This window comes from Loxodonta africana, chromosome X (genome assembly GCF_030014295.1).
Source record: "Loxodonta africana isolate mLoxAfr1 chromosome X, mLoxAfr1.hap2, whole genome shotgun sequence".
NCBI lineage: Eukaryota > Metazoa > Chordata > Mammalia > Proboscidea > Elephantidae > Loxodonta > Loxodonta africana.
The window spans coordinates 57,836,354-57,856,217 of NC_087369.1; the positions used below are offsets into that span (position 1 = coordinate 57,836,354).

Below are 19,864 nucleotides of genomic sequence, written 5' to 3' on the forward strand. Positions count from 1 at the left end.
CCCAGAGGATCACACCTCTTTTGGAAACTCACTCAGGGCGCTTTCAGCCATGTCTCCTCCCTGCCCCACCCCTGAGGTCCAATCACAAGTGCCATTAAGGGCCTTTTATTCATAGTCATCACATCAGAGATTGTCTCTTTCTGGGAGGTCTTCTTTAATCCCCTCAGATTGGGTTAGGACATTGCCTCTGAGTCCCTGGAGGTCTTCTCCTCCAGGCTAGGAGCCTAGGTAGTGGGCTGCCTCTCTGGGTCCCTGGCCTGACCCTGCAGGCACACAGGAAGAAGTGCTTGGGGAAGTGGTGAGCTGTTTATTTAGACGTAGCTCTACTGAGTGGAAAGTGAGCACCCCCATTAAAGTTTGCTGGCTGTGGCTCCCACAGCACCCCTTCCCCAAAGGCTCAGCTCTGCAACCTGCCACTGCAGATCCCTAGCACAGCCCCGCAGGTCCTCAAAAGTCATCATCATCACAAATGTCAAGGTACACGTCGAAAGCCTCCCTGTTGCAGTTTCCATCAGGAGTGAAGACATATTTGTGGAAGGTTCCATCTACGCAGATAGCTGGAGGAGAGGAAGAGGAGCAGTAAAACATTAGGCTGCCACAGTCACACACACCAATCCTCCTAGGGGTCCTGTGGCCTAGGGTCTACCTCCAGGCCTTTGCCTATGTGCCATCCCCCTTATTGATGATGGAGTTGAGCCACACATTCCAGTTCCCACAGGCTTCCCATGGCCCTTGAATTCTTTCAGGTCCAACTCAGGCCTTTGCCCTGTAGCACCCCCACCAAGATGCTAATTCCACTCACCAATGACAGAGTTGACATTTTTGGAAGTATTGCGACCGAAGGCGCAGATGCAGGCACATTCAGCGGGCACGGTGAAGCTTGCCAGGCTCCATTGAGAGTCCACGTACTGCCCGATCATAGGCCCCACCTTGCCCACACGAGCCAGCCTGCAGGCAGCACTGGTTAAGCCCAGGTGTGGTACATGGGGAGGAGGAGTGGGGACAAGGCGGGGTGGGGCAGGGTGTACTCACGCTGAGCGGCGGTTGAGGCGGGTATCCTTGAGAGCAAAGATGTGGACAGTGCCCTTATCACTGGAGGCACAGAGGAAGGAGGAGTCGTGGCTAAAGTTGATGCTGGAAGAGGGACCAGCAGAGTGGCGCTCACATGGCATGTGGTGTGGGTTCACCAGCCCACCACACATACCCTGTGCTCACCAGTAAAGGGTAGCAGGGTCAGTGCCTCGACGCAGTTCCACCAGTTTCTCCTTGGACTGTGTGTCAAAAAGGCGAATAAGGGTGCCCTTCTGGGAGGCTGAGGCCACTACAGTGCCTGGCTGGTTCAGGGACACACAGGCCACGTCACTCTGATGTGCATTGATGGTAAATGGAGCAGATGAAGTTCCAGGCTTTGTGCTTGCCAGGTCCTGGGGTAGGAGGGAGTGGGCACTAGGGTGGTGGGGAGGGGAGAGACAAGAGTCCACAAGGAAAGCCAGCCTACCCACCTACCCACCCTTGTCCACTGGACGGCTCACCACAAGCTGCAGACTCCCACACTTGTGTCCAGGGAACACTAGCAGTTGCTTCTCTAGGCTGGGGCAGAGGTCGCAGAGCCCTAGGGTGTGAAGATGAAGAGACAGGCAATGGGCTGGTAAAGGGGAGGCAGGGAGCCAGGCAGTGGGACAGACAGCGTCTCAGAATGGGCAGAGCTGGGTAAGGGCCAGACTTTGACCTTCCATGATACATGTTACATATGGAACCCGCAGGGGCTTTGCTTCAGCTGTGCTCCTACCAGCTAGGCAGATCCTCTTCCTCCCCATGCAGCTGTGGATTCTAGTAAGCCACAGCTGTGGATGCTAGTAAGCCGCTAAGGCCCGGGGATCAGATACCTCCACCCATGTCCTTACTAGGTAAGTTTTTTCTGTCACCTGGGGCACCCAGGGGAGGAGGCAGGGGCAAGGGTCGGGAGAGAGAGCTCTGGCTGAGGGATGGAAAGATGGATAGAGTGGGGATATGAACAGCTTTCATCTCTCTGCCCAGACTCTCCCTGCCTCTCCTTCCCAGTTTCTGTGTGTCCCCTCCTTTTTCTGTTCATCTTTGTCCTCCTGCCCATCCACTAACTCCCACCGTTACACCTGAATATCTAGGGTCTCTCACCCTTGGAGCCCTGGCGGCTCAGTATTTAAGAGCTTGGCTGCTAACCAAAAGGTCGGCAGTTCAAATACAGCAGCCACTCCTTGGAAACCCTATGAGGCAGTTCTACTCTGTCCTATAGGGTCGCTATGAGTCAGAATCGACTTGATCGCAACGGGTTTGGTTTGGTTTTAGTTTCTCACCCTTGGGGTTGTCCCGAGTGTCAAATTCAAACAGCTTTCGGGGATTGTCGGGGAAGGAGTACACGTAGATGCGGTTCCTCAGCACGATCACAATCCTGTGGGCATCATATAACATGAGATGGCCATGAGGGGAAGGCAGGTTGTCCAGGGTGGACTAACCCTTTGCCTGCTGTGGGGACCTCCTAACCGCCCCCTACCCCAGTCCTCCCCAAGCTCACTTGTCATGGCGCATACGCACAGCCAGCACTGGCTTGGTGAAGGTGAACTCCAGCACCAGCTTGTCCTTGGAGTCCTTGCCCTCCCGGGCATCGTCCCAGATCAGCACTGCTGGGCAGGTGGGTGGGTTGTCGGGGGGCCAAGGTTTAGGGTGAGGGGCAGCCCTGGTGACACACGAACCACCCCTACTCCCCATGGGACCTCAACTCACTTGCTTAACCTTTTACTCAACACCCAATGTGAGCCTCACACAGATGAGCACTTGTGGACATGATCCCTGAGAGAACCAGTTCTAGAACTGTTATACCCATTTAGAGATGAGGAAACTGAGGCTTGAAGGGGTTGAGTGTCTGGCCAAGGATCTCACAGCCCATCAGCAACCAAGCAGGGGCTCACACCCAGGCCTGTAACTTCCCTTCAATAACTATCTGTCTCCAGGGTCCCAGTCCATATCCCCAGGAGATTTCTATGGGGAATCCTAGGGCTCTGTGACTCACCTAGGGCGACTCTTGCCATGTCCTGATGGGATCAACAACAAAAACCCTTAACACAAGATGGTGCTTGAGGTTCAAGGCAAGGGAGTGTTGAGGAGACGGCTCCAAGATTTTAAAACCTATTACTTGTGTGACCTTGGACAAGTCACTTAACCTCTCTGGGCCTCAGTTTCCTCATCTGTAAAAATGAGGATAATGATACTTTCCACCATATAGGATTACTGAGAGTAAATGAGTTAATACATGTGAAGTGCTTAGAGCAGTATTAGGCTCATAGTAAGTACTACATAGGTAAGGATATGGCATACAGTAGGCACTTGATAAGTGTTTGCTAAATGAAAACAAAACACCAAGCTTCTTGAGCTGCAGGCCTCCCTGTGTGACTCTGAGGTGGTCTGACACTGTTATCTACCAGTGCCTCAGGGTGCCTGTGGGAGATGAGGAAACTGGAGAATCTGGGCCAAGGGCAGAATGAGGGCACTTACCTGAGATTTCTGAGAACTTGGGACTGCTACCGCTGCCCACCAGGGCCAGCAGGTTGGAGCGGTGCAGCATCTCCACCAGGCCCATGCTGCCCACCTGCTCATGGTCTGGACAGGGACCAGGGTATCAGTGGGGGTGGGAGCCAATGCCCAGTTCATCTCTTCTGCCCATCACCCCTCCCCTCCATTGGCTCACCCAGATGCCCCTTCTCCATCAATGGCTCCACGTTGTAGATACGTACACCTGTCTCCATGGCACAGCAAAAACAGCCTAGGGGATGGGAGGAGTCCGGACTGCCTCAGAGGATGGGGTGGGGGGAACTGGTGACGCTTCCCTCCCTCCCTCCCTCCCACAAGGGTACAGGCACAAGCCTCTCTCACTCTGGTCTTGGTTGAAACGAAGGCTGGTCACTCCTCGCAGTGGCTGCTGAGTCATGGTCCAGGATTGTTCCCCTGGACACAAATGGGGTGGAGTGGGGGTGGGAAGAGTCCTGGGGTCTCCCCTTCAAGTCCCAGGACCCCTGCCCCCAACTGATTTCTTTTTCTTCCTCCCATTCTGCTATCTACTGACCCCGGCAGGACTGCAACGAGGACAAAAACGGTGGAAGTACTGGGGTCTCTGCTCTAAACTCCCAAGACCCCTAACAGCATGACCAGGAGCCCCTCCTGCACTCCCCCCACCTTCTCACATCTACCCTGACCAGAAGGCCTGCCTCCTCCTTACACTCTGACCCCCTGACACTGGCTCCCTGTCAGGAAGTAATGAGATAGGGGGGTGCCCCAGTAATATCTCCTCCCCACTCCATCCTGGCATCAGTGCTCAACATTGCGTGGAACCACCTTCCACCCCCTGCTTCTCATCCTCACACCTAGACCCAGCACCCAACTTCACCTGTCAATAAATACGGAAAAGGGTGCTAGAAATTCACCTCTTCCTGCACCTCCTTGACCTGCCCCTAAGATCTACTATGGTTGGTCCACTACTCACAAGAACCCCCCTCCTCATGTCCTTTTGACTCTGCTCCAAACCTATTTCACTACTCCAGAGCCCTACCACACCAACTCCCCAAATGCTACCCAAAACCCCTTCAGGGTACCATGTCTACCTCTGGATGACTGCTTCTCATGTCATGCTAACCTCTTTTCAACCAGGGCTAATGTGGATATTCCCTCAGATCTTTTTATGTCCTGAAGACCCTACCTCAGGATTCCCTTATCATGCTAAATTCCCCATCCCTGGGCCATGTCCTTCCTTGTGCTCTGCTGTTCCTGACTCCAACATGAGAAGGCCTGGATCCAACCCCAGGAACTCAGTCTACCTAAGATTCCTTCTCCAGACCCCATACACTCTCCCCAAGACCCTCCCCAGGGCACCCCTGCCCCCACAAGACCCTTGCCAGGATCCCCACCCACCAGAAAACCCATGCCTGGAACACCTCCATCCCCCAAGACGCCTACCTGGGACCTCCCTACTCCCTAAGATTTCTCTCCAAAAGCCCCTATCCTCCCTTGAAACTCCCATCTCCCCAGGACCTCTGTACCGGCGCACCCGCCCCTCACCTCCATGAGCCCAAACCCCTAAACCTCCTCCCTTCTATCCCCTCACCTTCCTCTAAATTGCCTCACTCCCACAAGGCCTGTACTCTGGATAGCCCCACCTTCCAAGACCCCTTTCTCAGACCCCCTTTTACCCCAGAATAAAACCCATTTTATAGACCCCCACCACCCAAGAACCTTACTCAGAATGGAAGACCCCTGCCCAAGTGCGCCCTCATACTCCTTCCAACGCCAACACCCACGCAAGATCCCTGCTAGACTCCCCCCATCCACCAAGACCCCTCCTCGAAGACCTCCATTCTCCCCCAAACTCCAACCAATTATGGGGACGTACTCCAGCTCCTCGCCGCCTGCACTAACCTGGCCTCCTTGCGTCTCTGACCCCGATCCCAGTTCTCGGTGCCGCCCGCGGCCCGGCTTACTGACCTCCAGGCCCTGGCGCCCAGCTCTGGTGTTTACATCAGGTCCCACTTCCGGGGGAAGGAGTCGGTGACCGGAAATGAGTCATCCTGGCCGGAAGACCCGACCGTAGACCTCCTAGCCTTGTTAGTTTGTCTTTGCAGCAACGTGAGCCATCTCGTGTTCGCCCGAGGGCTGTCTGGTGGGGAACCGGTAGAGGAAGAGGCTCAGCAAAGGATGATTGTCTGAGGGAACCGGGAGGGGAGTGAGAGAGAGAATCATCCTCTGGTTCAGCGGAAAAGGGCCGAGCGTTCAGTTCCGAAGCAGGCTAAAGTAGCCTGCTCCTGTCCGCAGTACGTAGTCCTGCTATACTTCTAAAGATGCGGCTGGGGAGGCACGCACGAGACCGGGACGGACCTGGAGGCCTTGAAAGCTGAAACATTATCCCCTTAGCCAGGAGAAGCCAGGGATGGGGTTTTGTTTTCTTTGTTTTTTCCTCCCTACTCTGTTTTATTTACAAAACAAACAGTTTTTTGATGTTAAGAGGTATGAATGCTTAGTTTGGAAAAAAAAAAAGAGCCCTAAATTACGTACATACTGGCAGTATTTTTTAAATTAAACTTTTTATTTTGATATCATTGTAGATTCACTTGCAGTTGTAAGAAACAATACGAAGAAACCCCATGTGCTTTTTACATAGTTTCCCCCAATGGTAACATTTTGCAAAACTATACTACAATGTTACAATCAGTATATTGACATTTATACAATACATTCATCCTTAACTTTTTTTTTTTTGGCAAAATATACTAACATAAAACTTGCCATTTTAACCATTTTTAAGTGTAAAACTCTGGCATTAAGTATATTCACAATGTTGTGCGACCATCTCCACTACTTATTTCCAAAACATTTTCATCATCTCAAACAGAAACTCTGTACTCATTAAGCAATAATTACCCATTCCTCCCTGCCCCCCCACCTCCTGGTAACCAGTAATCTACTTTCTGTCTCTATGCATTTGCCTATTCTAGATGTTTCAAATAAACCAAAAAACCATTGCTGTTGCGTCAGTTATGACTCATAACAACCCTATAGGGCAGAGTAGAACTGCCCCATAAAGTTTCCAAGAATTCAGACTTGCTGACCTTTTGGTTAGCAGCTAAGCTCTTAACCAGTGCACCACCAGGGCTCTATTTCATGGAAGTGGGATCATAAAATATTTGTCCTTTTGTGACTGGCTTATTTCACTTAGCGTGTTTTCAAGGTTCAGCCATGTCGTAGCAGGTATCAAAGCTTCATTTTCTCTTTATGGCCAAATAATATTTTACTGTGTGTATATACCATATTTATCCATTCATCTGTTGATGAGTACTTGGGTTGTTTTCGCCTTTTGGCCATTGAGAATAATGCTTCAATGAACATTGATGTACAAGTATGTGAGACCTGCTTTCAAATCTTTTGAAATTCCTACAGCAAGCAACTCAAAAGATGAGATAGGAAAATTAGGGGGCAGTGAATTTATGTTAACGAGGGGGGAAGAAACTCAGAAAAGGAGGGTGAGAATGGTCATACAACTAAAGGATGTAATTAGTGTCACTAAATAGTACTTGTGGAAACTATTGAATTGGTGTATGTTTTGCTGTGTATATTCTCAACAGCAAAATAAATAAAATTATATTTAAAAAAATCTTTTGGGATTCCTAAGCGTGAAACTGCTGGGTCATAGGCTGTGTTTAACTTTATGAAGAACTGCCAAAATGTTTTCACTAGGGACTGCATCATTTTACGTTCCCACCAGCACATCCTTGACAAACCTTGTTATTTTCAGGTTTTTTTTTAATACTAGTCTTCCTAAACAAAAAATGAAACCAGTTACCATAGACTCGATTCCAAGTCGTGGTGACCTCATGTGCTGCAGAGCAGAACTGTGCTCTACAGCGTTTTCAAAGTTATGACCTTTCTGAAGCAGATCATTGGGCTTTTCTTTCGAGGTGTCTCTAGGTGGACTTGAACCGCCAACCTTTGGTTAGTAGTTGAGTACTTAACGTTTTGCAATAAAATTATTGTGCCACACGTATTATACAGCTACGGTAATCAAAACAGCCTGGTACTGGTATAACAATAGACACGCAGACCAATGAAATAGAATTGAGTATCTAGAAATAAACCCACACATCTACAATCATCTGATTTTTGGTAAGAATGTTGAGTCCACTTGATGGGGAAAGAAGAGTCTTTTCAATAAATGGTGTTGGGAATACTGGATTTCCACATGCAGAAAAAATGAAACAGGATGCATGTCTCATACCATACACAAAAACAAATTCAAAATGAATTAAGGACCTGAATGTGCAAACTAAAACCATAAAATTCTTAGAAGAAAATGCAGGGGAAATGCTTCTGGTCCTAGCTTGTAACAGTGGATTATCTAAAGTAATAACAAAAGCACAAACAGCAAAAGATAAATAAATAGGACCTCATAAAAGTTAAAAACTTTTGTTCATCAAAAGAACTTTACCAAAAAAGTGAAAAGACAAGCTACCAACTGGGAGTTCCCAACAGCATTCCACAGTTAACCTGCCCTTATTCTCTTGGTTTTCTCTTATGTCTCTGGCTACTCCACTTGTATCTGATTTCTAAATATTGGTGTGCCTTGGGTATGATCTGGCCACCTTATATTCTATAACCAGTAATCTCTCCCTAGGTAATTTAATCTCATTGCACAGCCTTAATTATTTCAAATATTTGGAAGACCCACTAGTTTATACCTCTAGCATAGACCTTAGTGTGCTAAAGAGTTATTCCTGAGAGATAACTCTAAAATCTTAGAATTTCCTCAGGAATTAAAGTGCCTTTGTTATCTAAACCATACCTGAGGGTTTGTGTTAATGGATGAGGGCTGGCTAACCTCAAGGGAGTGGGGAGGAGGGGGACTGATCCAACCAATCATGTTTGCATAATGAAGCCAATGAAAGCTCAGACAAGGAAGTCGCATGGGCTTTCTGGTTGATGAGATATTGGTGCATGTGGGCAAGTAGCATCTCCCTCTTTGGGATATGGAGGCTTCTCACAGGGAACCTTTCCAGACTTCATCCTATCTATCTCTTCATGTGTAACCTCTTCTCCCACAATAAAACTGTGGTCATAAGTACAGCAATTTGATCTAGCAAATTATTGAACCCAAAGGAGTAGTGGGAGCCAGAAGGTCAGAAATGAGGGAATCTGGGAGTCCCTGAACTTGTGGCTGGCATCCTGAAGGGGTAGAGGGAAACCCCTGAATTTGTGGCCAGCAGGTCAGAAGTGAAGGTGTCGTGAATTTTCAGCTGACAACTGCCTATTTGGCAGTCTGAAGGGCGGTGTCCTTTTAACCTGTGAGAATTGACCTAGCTCCAGGTGGCTAGGGTCAGAAGTGAGAGGGAGTAGGGAGCTCTGAGCTTGTGGCTGACATCCTAAAGGGGTAGAGAAAAACCCCAAATCTAGCCAGCAGGTCAGAAGTGAGGGTGTCGTGGACCCAAGCTTGCGGCTGGTGACAGCCAATTTGGCAGTCTGAAGGACAGTGTCCTTTTAACTTGTGAGATCTGACCTAGCTCCAGGTGATTAGGGTCAGAAAAGAACTGCAGCTATGCAGTTGGCATCAGAAGTGGCACAACCTGTTTCCTGAACTCCAGACTCAAATATACTATGTCCTGTTTGACATCTCCATGTAGACATCTCATAAGGTATCTCAAACTTAACCCATCCAAATCTCTTAAATATACTCTGCTCAAACACAGTTTTGTTGTCCTCATCTCAACCAATGGTACCACAATACCCAGTTTGTCACTCAAGTCAAAAACCAGATATATCATGCTTGATTTCCCTCCATCATCACTGGCACAGTCTGTCAAAAAGTGTTTCAAGTACAACCCATCAGTGATTCGCTTTCACCCCAGTTGAAGTAACAGACCAAATTTGCCCTCCTGCATGAAACCACCACCACCCCCAACAAAAAACAAACTACGTGAAACAATGGTTTTCAAGACACTAGACATCAGACAATTAAGGACATCGATCCCTGAGAAATGGGAAACAAGGTGAACACTATAATTGCCCCCAGCATACTGCCTGACACAGGCATGGGAAACTGAGGCAGAGCCCAGCAGACAGAGCTGATAGTCCAGGGAAATAAGGGTAGCTTGCGTTCAAAGGACAAAATACCAGAGAGGAGAGAATTGCTGTGATGGTTATGGTTGTGTGTCAACTTGGCTGGGCCATGAATCTCACTGGCTTGGCATTTATGTAATAATGTAGTTTGACAGTTATATAATGATGTAATTTGACAGTTATGTAATGATATAGTCATTCTCCATTATGTGATCTGATTTCATCAGCCAATCAACTCTTAGGGGAGTTTCCTTGGGGGTGTGGGCAGCATCCAGTGTATATATATGCATGTTCTGGCAAAGCTTGCTTGCTCTGGATCCTGCATTCTGCTCATCATCATCTGACCTCTGGTTCTTGGGACTTGAGCCAGTGGCCTGCCATATTACCTGCTGATCTTGGAAGGAGCATGATTGGAAAATTGATGGCAAGGAGGTATGGGGTAGCAGCGTGTGGACAGACATCTCTGAATGGGCCAGAGGAGTGAAGATATTTGTGTCTCATGTGAATTCTCACCAAAGGGTGACCTTGGCAGAGAAGGATTTTAACAATCAAGTGGATAGGATGACACATTCTGTGGAAACCAGTTATCCTCTTTTCCCAGCTACTCCTGTCATTGCCCAATAGGCTCATGAACAATGTGGCCATGGTGGCAGGGGTGGAGGTTATGCATGGGCTCAACGACATGGACTTCCACTCACCAAGGCTGACTTGGCTACAGCCACAGCTGAGTGCCCAATCTGCCAGCAGCAGAGGCCAACACTAAGTCTCCAATATGTCACCATTCCTCGAGGCAATCAGCCAGCAATCTGGTGGCAGGTTGATTACATTGGACTGCTTCCATCATGACGAGAGCAGCGTTTTGTTCTTACTGGGATAGACACTCTCAATACGGATTTGCCTTCCTTTAACACAACACCTCTGCCAAAACTACAATCCATGGACTCACAAAATGCATTATCCACCATCATGGTATCCCACACAGCATTGCCTCAGATCAAAGGACTCACTTCACAGCAAATGAAGTACAGCAGTGGGCCCATACTCATGGAATTCACTGGTCTTGAGTCCTGAAGCAGCTGACTTGATAAAACGATGGAATGGCCTTCTAAAGACACAATTATGGCACCAGCTAGATGGCAACAATGCAGGCCTAGGGCAGTGTTCTCTAGGAGGCTGTATATGCTCTACACCAGCATCCAATATATGGTGCTGTTTATACCATAGCCAGTTTCAGGAATCCAGGAGTGGAGATGAGAGTGACATCACTCACTATTACCCCTAGCGACCCACTCACAACATTTTTGCTTCCTGTCTCCACAACCCTATGCTCTGTGGGACTAGAGGTCTTAGTTTCAAAAGAAGGAATGCTCCCACCTGGGGACACAACACAGATTCCATTGAACTGAAAGAATGCCACCTGACCACTTTGGGCTCCTCATGCCTCTGGATCAATAGGCAAATAAGGGGGTTTTCATATTGGCTGGTGTGACTGACCCTGACTACCAAGGGGATATCAGACTGATGTTGCATAATGGAGTTAAAAAAGAGTGTCTGGAATACAGGAGATCCCTTATGCCCTGTGATTAAAGTCAGTGGGAAACTACAGCAAACCAATTCTACCGATGGCCCAGACTCTTCAGGAATGAACGTTTGGGTTACCCCACCAGGCAAAGAACCATGAGCAGCTGAGGTGCTTGCTGAGGGGAAAGGGAATATGTAATGGGTAGTGGAAGAAGGTAGTCCTAAATACCAGTTATGACCACATGGTCAGTTACAGAAACAAGGATTGTAATTGTTACGAGTATTTCTTCCTTGTATGTGTGCATCAAATATTTTTGATTTCTTCACTTATAAGATGTAAATGGGGCTAGCGCATTTTCAGTTGTATGCATGTTAGTTGTATTAGGTGGAAGTATGACTTTGTAATTATCTTTAGCAATTGTGTGTGGTTCAAGGAAATGTGTACAGGTGCCAAGTTGACAAGGAGTGGACTGTAGTGGTTAAGGTTGTGTGTCAACTTGGGTGGGCCATGATTCTCAATGGTTTGGCAGTTATGTAATGATGTAATTTGGCAGTTATGTAATGATGTAGTCATCCTCCATGATATGATCTGATGTGATCAGCCAATCAGTTGTAAGGGGAGTTTCCTTGGAGGTGTGGCCAGAATCCAATATATACATATGGATGTTCTGGCAGAGCTCGCTTGCTTGCTCTGGATCCTGTATCTGGCTTTTCATCATCACGCTTCAGATTATTGGGATCTTAGGATTCATCAGCCTCTGCAGTCTGTGAGTCAGCAGCTTGCTATCTTACCTGCCAGTCTTGGATTCGCCAGCCTCTGCAGCCCATGAGCCAACAGTCTGCTGTCTGGCCTGCTGGTCTTGGGTTCATCAGCCCCTGCAGCTACGTGAGTCAGGAAAAGCTTCCAGCCCACAGGCAGGCTTGGGACTTGCCATCCTCTAGAACCGAATGAGCCATTTCATTGAGATAAATCTCTCTCTATATATATATAAGGCAAAAAAAAGAGCAAACCCATTGCCGTCAAGTTGATTCTGACTCATAGCAACACTAAAGAACAAAGTAGAATTGCCCCGTAGGGTTTCCAAGGAACGCCTGGTGGATTTGAACTGCTGACCTTTTGGTTAGCAGTTGTAGCTCTTAACCACCACACCAACACGGTTTCCATATATATGCTTCACTGGTTTTACTTCTTTAGAGAATCCAGCCTAAGGCACAGAGAGAGACCCATTGAGATCTGCAGAGGGCCCCCTTAAATATTTAATAGCATACTTACGTATGCATGCATATGAAGAAACTCCCCAAGGCTAGAGTAAGAGACAACCAAATGGATTAGAGGGAACAGGGCCCGGTCGTCATACAGACCTGGGGATGATACCTGCTTCCATGATCCATCCTGGAAAACTTCGTAATTCAGAGGACACAGAGTACTCAGGAAGGTCTTGCCTCAGTTGTGGAGAATAATTAGGCTTAGTATCCTAGGCCCACCTTACAGATCATAAAAGCAAGGTCATTTGAGAATAATGAACAGAGCTTCAGAGACCTGTGGGACACCATCAAATGTACCTACATATGAATAATGTGACTCCCAAAAGAAGAGGAGAAAGAGGAACAGAAATAATATTAGAAGAAACAATGACTGAAAACTTTCCGAAATGATGAAAAATATTAATCTACACATCTAAGGAGCTAATGAATTCCATGTAGGACAAATTCAAAGAGATCCACACCTGGACACATCATAACCAAACTGTCAAAAAACAAAGACAGAGAATCTTTTTTTGTTGTTATTGTAAAAATGTGTATAAGACAACATTTGCCAATTGAACATTTTTGAATCTTGAAAACAGCAAGAGAAGTGACTCATCACATACAAGGGATCCTCAATAAGATAAACCATTGATTTCTCACCAGAGGGAGGCTAGAAGACAGTGGATAAGATATTCAAAGTATTGAAAGAAAGAAAAAAAAAGATGAAATATATTTTCAGAAGGTAGGGTCAAGATGGTGGAGTAGTCTGAAGCTCCTGGTAATTCCTCTTACAACAAAGACCCGAAAAACAAGTGAAACAATTATATAAATGACAAGCTAGGAGCCCTGAACACCAAAGGCAAAGTTAGAAAATGCACTGAGCGGTAGAGGGGGGGAGAGACGGTTCAGAAGAAAAGTTGCCGGACCTGAGTCGCCGGGAACCCTCAGGCACCATTCCCTGGAGCAACCGCGGTGGGGCTGGCAGAAGTGTTCTGGACGGGGTTTCCTCAGGGAGAGACAGAGAGCCACAGAGCCTACTCACACCTCCAGAACCAGAGAAGAACAGTGCTCTCGGCAAAAGCTAAGGACTTGCATTTATTTTACTGTGCCCCCAGCCCCCAAGCCAGCTTCAGTGGTTGTCGATTTCCCTGGGCCTGAGATAGGTCTTACTGAGTGCTCTGAGCCATGCTTCCAGCCTTGGAGAAGGAATAAATTCACAACTGGGGAAAAGACCATCTGCCAGCTCCACTAAGCTGGGGAGGCCAGGATAGAAGTGGCTCCTGTCCAGGCATAAATGGTCCGTGGACTTTGAATACCTTTCCCCCCTGCATGGACCTGCGTGGGCCTATTCCAGGAGAATAGGCCTTTGTTGGCAGACTGCAACTATTTCAGCTGTGCGGTGGAGAGGTGGGTGTTTGATGTTTGACACCGCTTTGCCTATTAAACGGTGTCCTCACCTACCTATCAGGGGTCTAAGGACTGGTTGCCCCACCCATGTCACCTAGCCACCCACGACAGGGGGCCAAGGATAAGTGGTACCTTCCAGTCCTTGCAACCAAAAGCATTGGGTGCCCATGGTCCATCTGCAGAAGCCACCCACCTGTGTGCTCTAGGGAACAGAGACGTGCTTTCCTCACAAAGACTGGGGGGACAGTTGTCAGCCCCCTGCCTTGTTCAGAGTATGACCCCCTGCTGCAACCAGATACCTGTACCTACACCAATAACACCTGCCCCTCTAAGAGTGTAGGACAGGGGCTGTACCACACTTGATGACCAACTACATGGGCACCTGATCTGAATCCATATAAGAAAACTGAATGGACTCCTAGGCTCATATACCTGATAACAGCTCTAGCTATCTGGTGACAGGATGTTAGAGCTTCAAAGGTGAAAATAATCAAGCTAGAATACTCAAGCAGCCTATTTGGGCATATCAAAACAAAACAAAGCAAGAAGCAAGGATACAGTAAGCAAACATAAACTAATACAATACCTGATGGATGGCTTGGAGACAACAGTATCAAATCACATAAAGAAGCAGGCCATGGTCACTTCAACAAGCTCTCAAAACAAAGAATCAAGTGATCTTCTGATTAAGGCGATTTCCTGGAATTACCAGATGTGCAATACAAAAGATTAATATACACAACTCTTCAAGACATCAGGAATGAGATCAGGCAACATGCAGAACAAGCCAAGGAACACACAGATAAAGCAGTTGAAGAAATTAAAAAGGTTATTCAAGAGCATAATGAAACATTTAAAGCTGCAAGAATCCATAGAGAGACAGCAATCAGAAATTCAAAACACTGACAATAAAATTACAGAATTAGACAACTCAATAGAAAGTCCGAGGAGAAGAATTGAGGAAGTGGAAGGCAGAATTAGTGAGGCTGCAGGTAAAACACTTGGCAACAATATATGCAAAGGAAAATAAGATAAAAGGATTAAAAAAATGAAGAAAACCTAAGAATCATGTGGGACTCCATAAAGAGAAATAACCTATGAATGATTGGAGTACCAGAACAGGGAGGGATAACAGAAAATACAGAGAGAATTGTTGAAGATTTGTTGGCAGAAAACTTCCCCGATATGGTGAAAGATGAGAAGGTATCTATCCAAGATGCTCATTGAAATCCACATAATGTAGATTTCAAAAGAAAGTCACCAAGACATATTATAATCAAACTTGCCAAAACCAAAGATAAAGAGAAAATTTTAAGAGTGGTGAGGGAAGAACGAAAAGTCACCTACAAAGGAAGGTCAATAAAAATAAGCACAGACTACTCGGCAGAGACCATGCAGGCAAGAAGGCAATGGGATGACACATATAAAGCATTGAAGGAAAAAAATTGCCAGCCCAGAATCATATCCAGCAAAACTGTCTCTCAAATATGAAGATGAAATTAGGACATTTCAAATAAACAGAAATTTAGGGAATGTGTAAAAACCAAACCAAAACTACAAGAAATGGTAAAGGAGTTCACTGGTTAGAAAATCAATAATATCAGATATCAACCCAAGACTAGAACGCAGGACAGAGCAAACAGTTGTCAACCTAGATAGGGAAATCACAAAAATAAATCAAGATAAAATAGTTCAAAACAGGGAAACAGCGGCGGCATTATGTAAAAGAAGACAACAGTAAAACAGTAAAGAGGGACTAAGAAATGTAGTCATAGATCTTTCATATGGAGAGTAAATCAAGGTGATATAAAGAAATAAAAGTTAGGTTTAAACTTAGAAAAACGGGTAAATATTAAGGTAACCACAAAGGAGACCAACAATGCTACTCATCAAAATAAAATACAAGAAAAACATACTCAGCAGAAACAAAATCAACAACAACGAATAAAAGGAAAAGGCAACATATAAAGATAAACTACTCAGTACAAAAAATTAAGTGGGAAAAAGAAACTGTCAACAACACACAAAAAAAGACATCAGAAAGACAGCACTAAAACATACCTATCCGTAATTACGCTGAATGTAAGTGAACTAAATGCACCAATAGAGAGACAGAGGGTGGCAGAATGGATTAAAAAGACACGATCCAACTATATTCTGCCTACAAGAGACACACCTAAGACTTAAGACACAAACCAACTAAAATTCAAGGATGGAAAAAATATATCAAGCAAACAACAATCAAAAAAGAGCAGAAGTAGCAATATTAATTTCTGACAAAATAGAATTTAAAGTTAAATCCACCACAAAGGATAAGGAAGAACACTATATAATGATTAAAGGGACAATATACCAGGAGGATATGACCATATTAAATATTCATGCACCCCATGGCAGGACTGCAAGATACATAAAACAAACTATAACAACATTGAAAAGTGAGATAGACAGCTTATAGTAGGAGACTTCAACACACCACTTTCAGTGAAGGACAGAAAATCCAGAAAGAAACTCAATAAAGATACGGAAGATCTAAATGCCACAATCAACCTACCTGACCTCATAGACATATACAGAACACTCCACCCAACAGCAGCCATGTGTACTTTCTTTTCTAATGCACTTGGAACATTCTCTAGAATAGACCACGTATTAGGTCATAAAGCAAGCCTTAACAGAATCCAAAACATTGAAATATTACAAAGCATCTTCTCTGACCATAAGGCCATAAAAGTAGAAATCAATAACAGAAAAAGCAGGGAAAAGAAATCAAACACTTAGAAATTGAACAACACCCTGCTCAAAAATGACTGGGTTGTAGAAGACATTAAGGATGGAATAAAGAAATTCATAGAATCCAATGAGAATGAAAACACTTCTTATCAAAACCTTTGGGACACAGTGAAAGCAGTGCTCAGAGGTTAATTTATATCAATAAATGCACACATCCAAAAAGAAGAAAGGGCCAAAATCAAGGAATTATCCCTACAACTTGAACAAATAGAGAGCAACAAAAGAAACCCTCAGGCACTAGAAGAAAGCAAGTAATAAAAATTAGAGCAGAATTAAATCAAATAGAGAACAGAAAAAAAACTGAAAGCGTTAACAAGGCCAAAAGCTGGTTTTTTGAAAAAATTAATAAAATTGATAAGCCATTGGCCAAACTGACAAAGGAAAACAGGGGAGGAAGCAAATAATCCAAGTAAGAAATGAGATGGGCAATATCACAACAGACCAAACAGAAATTAAAAGAATCATATCAGACCACTACGAAAAATTGTACTCTAACAAATTTGAAAACCTAGAAGAAATGGATGAATTTCTGGAAACATACTACCTACCTAAACTAACACAAACAGAGGTAGAACAACTAAAGTAACCCATAACAAAAGAAGAGATTGAAGAGGTAATTAAAAAACTCCCAACAAAATGAAGCCCTGGCCCGGATGGCTTCACTGCAGAGTGCTACCAAACTTTCACAGAAGAGTTAACACCACTAGTACTAAAGGTATTTCAGAGCATAGAAAAGGACGGAATACTCCCAAACTCATTCTATGAAGCCAGCATATCCCTGATACCAAAACCAGGTAAAGACACCACAAAAAAAGAAAATCAGAGACTTTTATCCCTCATAAACTTAGATGCAAAAATCCTCAACAAAATTCTAGCCAATAGAATTCAACAACATATCAAAAAAAATTAATTCACCATGACCAAGTGGGATTCATACCAGGTATGCAAGGATGCTTCCACATTAGAAAAACAATGTAATCCATCATATTAATAAAACAAAGGACAAGAACTACATGATCTTATCAGCTGATGCAGAAAAGGCATTTGACAAAGTCCAACATCCATTCATGATAAAACTCTCAGCAAAAGAGGAATAAAAGGGAAATTCCTCAGCATAATAAAAGGCATTTATACAAAGCCAACAGCCAACATCATCCTAAATGGAGAGAGTCTGAAAGCATTCCCCTTGAGATCGGGAACCAGACATAGATGCCCTTTATCACCATTCTTATTCAGCATTCTGCTGGAGGTCTTAGCCAAAGCATTTAGGCTAGATAAAGATATAAAGGGAATCTAGATTGGTAAGAAAGAAGTAAAAGTAACTCTATTTGCAGATGACATAATCTTATACACAGAAAATCCTATAGAATCCTCAAGAAAACTACTGAAACTAATAGAGGAGTTCAGCAGAGTATCAGGATACGAGATAAACATAAAAAACCAGTTAGAATCCTGTACACCAAGAGAAGGAACAGGAAGAGGAAATCACCAAATCAGTATCATTTACAGTAGCCCCCAAGAGGATAAAATACTTAGGAATAAATCTTACCAGAGACATAAAAGACCTATACAAAGAAAACTACAAGACACTACTGCAAGAAAACAAAAGAGACCTACGTAAGTGGAAAAACAAACCTTGCTCATGGATAAGAAGACTTAACATTGTAAAAATGTCTATTCTTCCAAAAGCGATTGATAGATACAATGCAATTCCAATCCAAATTCCACTAACATTTTTTAATGAGATGGAGAAACAAATCACCAACTTCATATGGATGCGAAAGAGGCCTGGGATAAGTAAAGCATTAATGAAAAAGACCAAATCAGAAGCCTCACGCTACTTGATTTTAGAACCTATTATACCGCCACAGTAGTGAAAACAGCCTGGTACTGGTATAACAAAAGATACATAGACCAATGAAACAGAATTGAGAATCCAGACATAAGTCCATCCACATATGAGTAGCTGATATTTGACAAAGGCCCAAAGTCAATGATGAATCAGTGAAACATCTCATAACATGGAGGAATCTGGAAGGCATTATGCTGAGTGAAATTATTCAGTTGCAAAAGGGCAAATATTGTATGAGACCACTATTTTAAGAACTCAAGGAATAGTTGAAACAGAGAAGAAAATAGTCTTTGATGGTTATGAGAGTGGGGAGGGAGGGAGAGAGAGGGGTATTCGCTAATTAGATAGTAGCCAAGAACTATTTTAGGTGAAGCGAAATACAGGCGAAGTCAGCACAACTGGACTAAACCAAAATCAAAGAAGTTTCCTTAATAATCTAAACACATCAAAGGCAAGGGTAGTAGCGGCGGGGGTTTGGGGACCATGGTTTCATGGGACATCTTGGTCAATTGGCATAATAAAATCTATTAAGAAAACATTCTTCATCCCATTTTGGAAAGTGGCGTCTGGGGTCTTAAACGCTGGCAAGCAGCCATGTAAGATGCATCACCTGGTCTCAACACACCAGGAGCAAAGGAGAATAACACCAAAGATACAAGGTAAGTATGAGCCCAAGAGACAGAAAGGGCCACATAAACCAGAGATTACATCAGCCTGAGACCAGAAGAACTAGACGGTGCCTGGCTACAACTGTTGACTGCCCTGACAGGGAACACAACAGAGAACCCCTGTGGGAGCAGGAGACCAGTAGGGTGCAGACCTCAAATTTTCGCAAAATGAACAGACTGAATGGTCTGACTGATACTAGAAGGACCCCGGTGGTCATGGTGCCCAGACCTTCTGTTAGCCCAAGACAGAAACCATTCCCAAAGCCAACACTTCAGGCACGGATTTGACTGGACTATGGGATAGAAAATGATACTGGTGAGGACTGAGTTTCTTGGATCAAGCAGACACATGAGACTATGTGGGCAGCTCCTGTCTGGAGGGGAGATGAGAAGGCAGAGGGGGACAGAAGCTGGCTGAATGGACACGAAAATGGGGGGAGAGAAAGGAGTGTTCTATGTCATTAGGTGGAGAGCAACTAGGGCTATATAACAAGGTGTGTAAAAATTTTTGTATGAGAGAGTGACTTGATTTGTAAACTTTCACTTAAAGCACAATAAAAATTTTAAAAAAAGATATTTTCAGTCACGAAAATGCTGAGAGAATTCATAACCACGAGACCTGCACTACAAGAAATGTTGAAGGATGGTCCTGCAGGTGGAAGGAAAAGGATATCAGATGAAATTTGGATCTACACAAAGGAATGAAGAACACGGGGAATAGTAACTAAATAGATAAATATGTAATCTA

The 19,864-nt window shown here is 44.8% G+C and overlaps 1 protein-coding gene across 7 annotated transcripts; it reads right to left on the minus strand.

Annotated features, from left to right (window-relative positions):
• Positions 1 to 89: 89 nt before the first annotated feature.
• Positions 90 to 5,621, minus strand: WDR45 (WD repeat domain 45). 7 transcript variants are annotated; one of them, XM_023557865.2, is made up of 11 exons: positions 5,509 to 5,621; positions 3,907 to 3,978; positions 3,722 to 3,796; positions 3,529 to 3,633; positions 2,552 to 2,660; positions 2,334 to 2,428; positions 1,533 to 1,612; positions 1,216 to 1,424; positions 1,033 to 1,134; positions 803 to 948; positions 90 to 557 (listed from the first exon to the last, which is right to left on the minus strand). In XM_023557865.2, the coding sequence occupies exons 2-11, from the start codon at positions 3,959 to 3,961 to the stop codon at positions 448 to 450; spliced, it is 1,086 nt and encodes a 361-aa protein (XP_023413633.1). In that variant the 5' UTR covers positions 3,962 to 3,978; positions 5,509 to 5,621; the 3' UTR covers positions 90 to 447. The 7 variants fall into 7 exon arrangements, with proteins under 7 accessions (XP_023413633.1, XP_010595990.1, XP_023413632.1 ...); XM_010597688.2 differs by having other exon boundaries at positions 2,552 to 2,657; positions 5,443 to 5,572; XM_023557864.2 differs by having other exon boundaries at positions 5,443 to 5,572.
• Between the last annotated feature and the right edge of the window lie 14,243 nt (positions 5,622 to 19,864).

Excerpts from the sequence above, each read along its gene's own strand:
- WDR45 (XM_023557865.2), bottom strand. The coding sequence starts at position 3,961 with ATGACTCAGCAGCCACTGCGAGGAGTGACCAGCCTTCGTTTCAACCAA. Across the intron at positions 2,429-2,551 it reads GTGCGTATGCGCCATGACAA|GATTGTGATCGTGCTGAGGA; the intron begins GTGAGCTTGGGG and ends TGATGCCCACAG. Across the intron at positions 1,425-1,532 it reads GTGGGAGTCTGCAGCTTGTG|GACCTGGCAAGCACAAAGCC; the intron begins GTGAGCCGTCCA and ends CTCCTACCCCAG.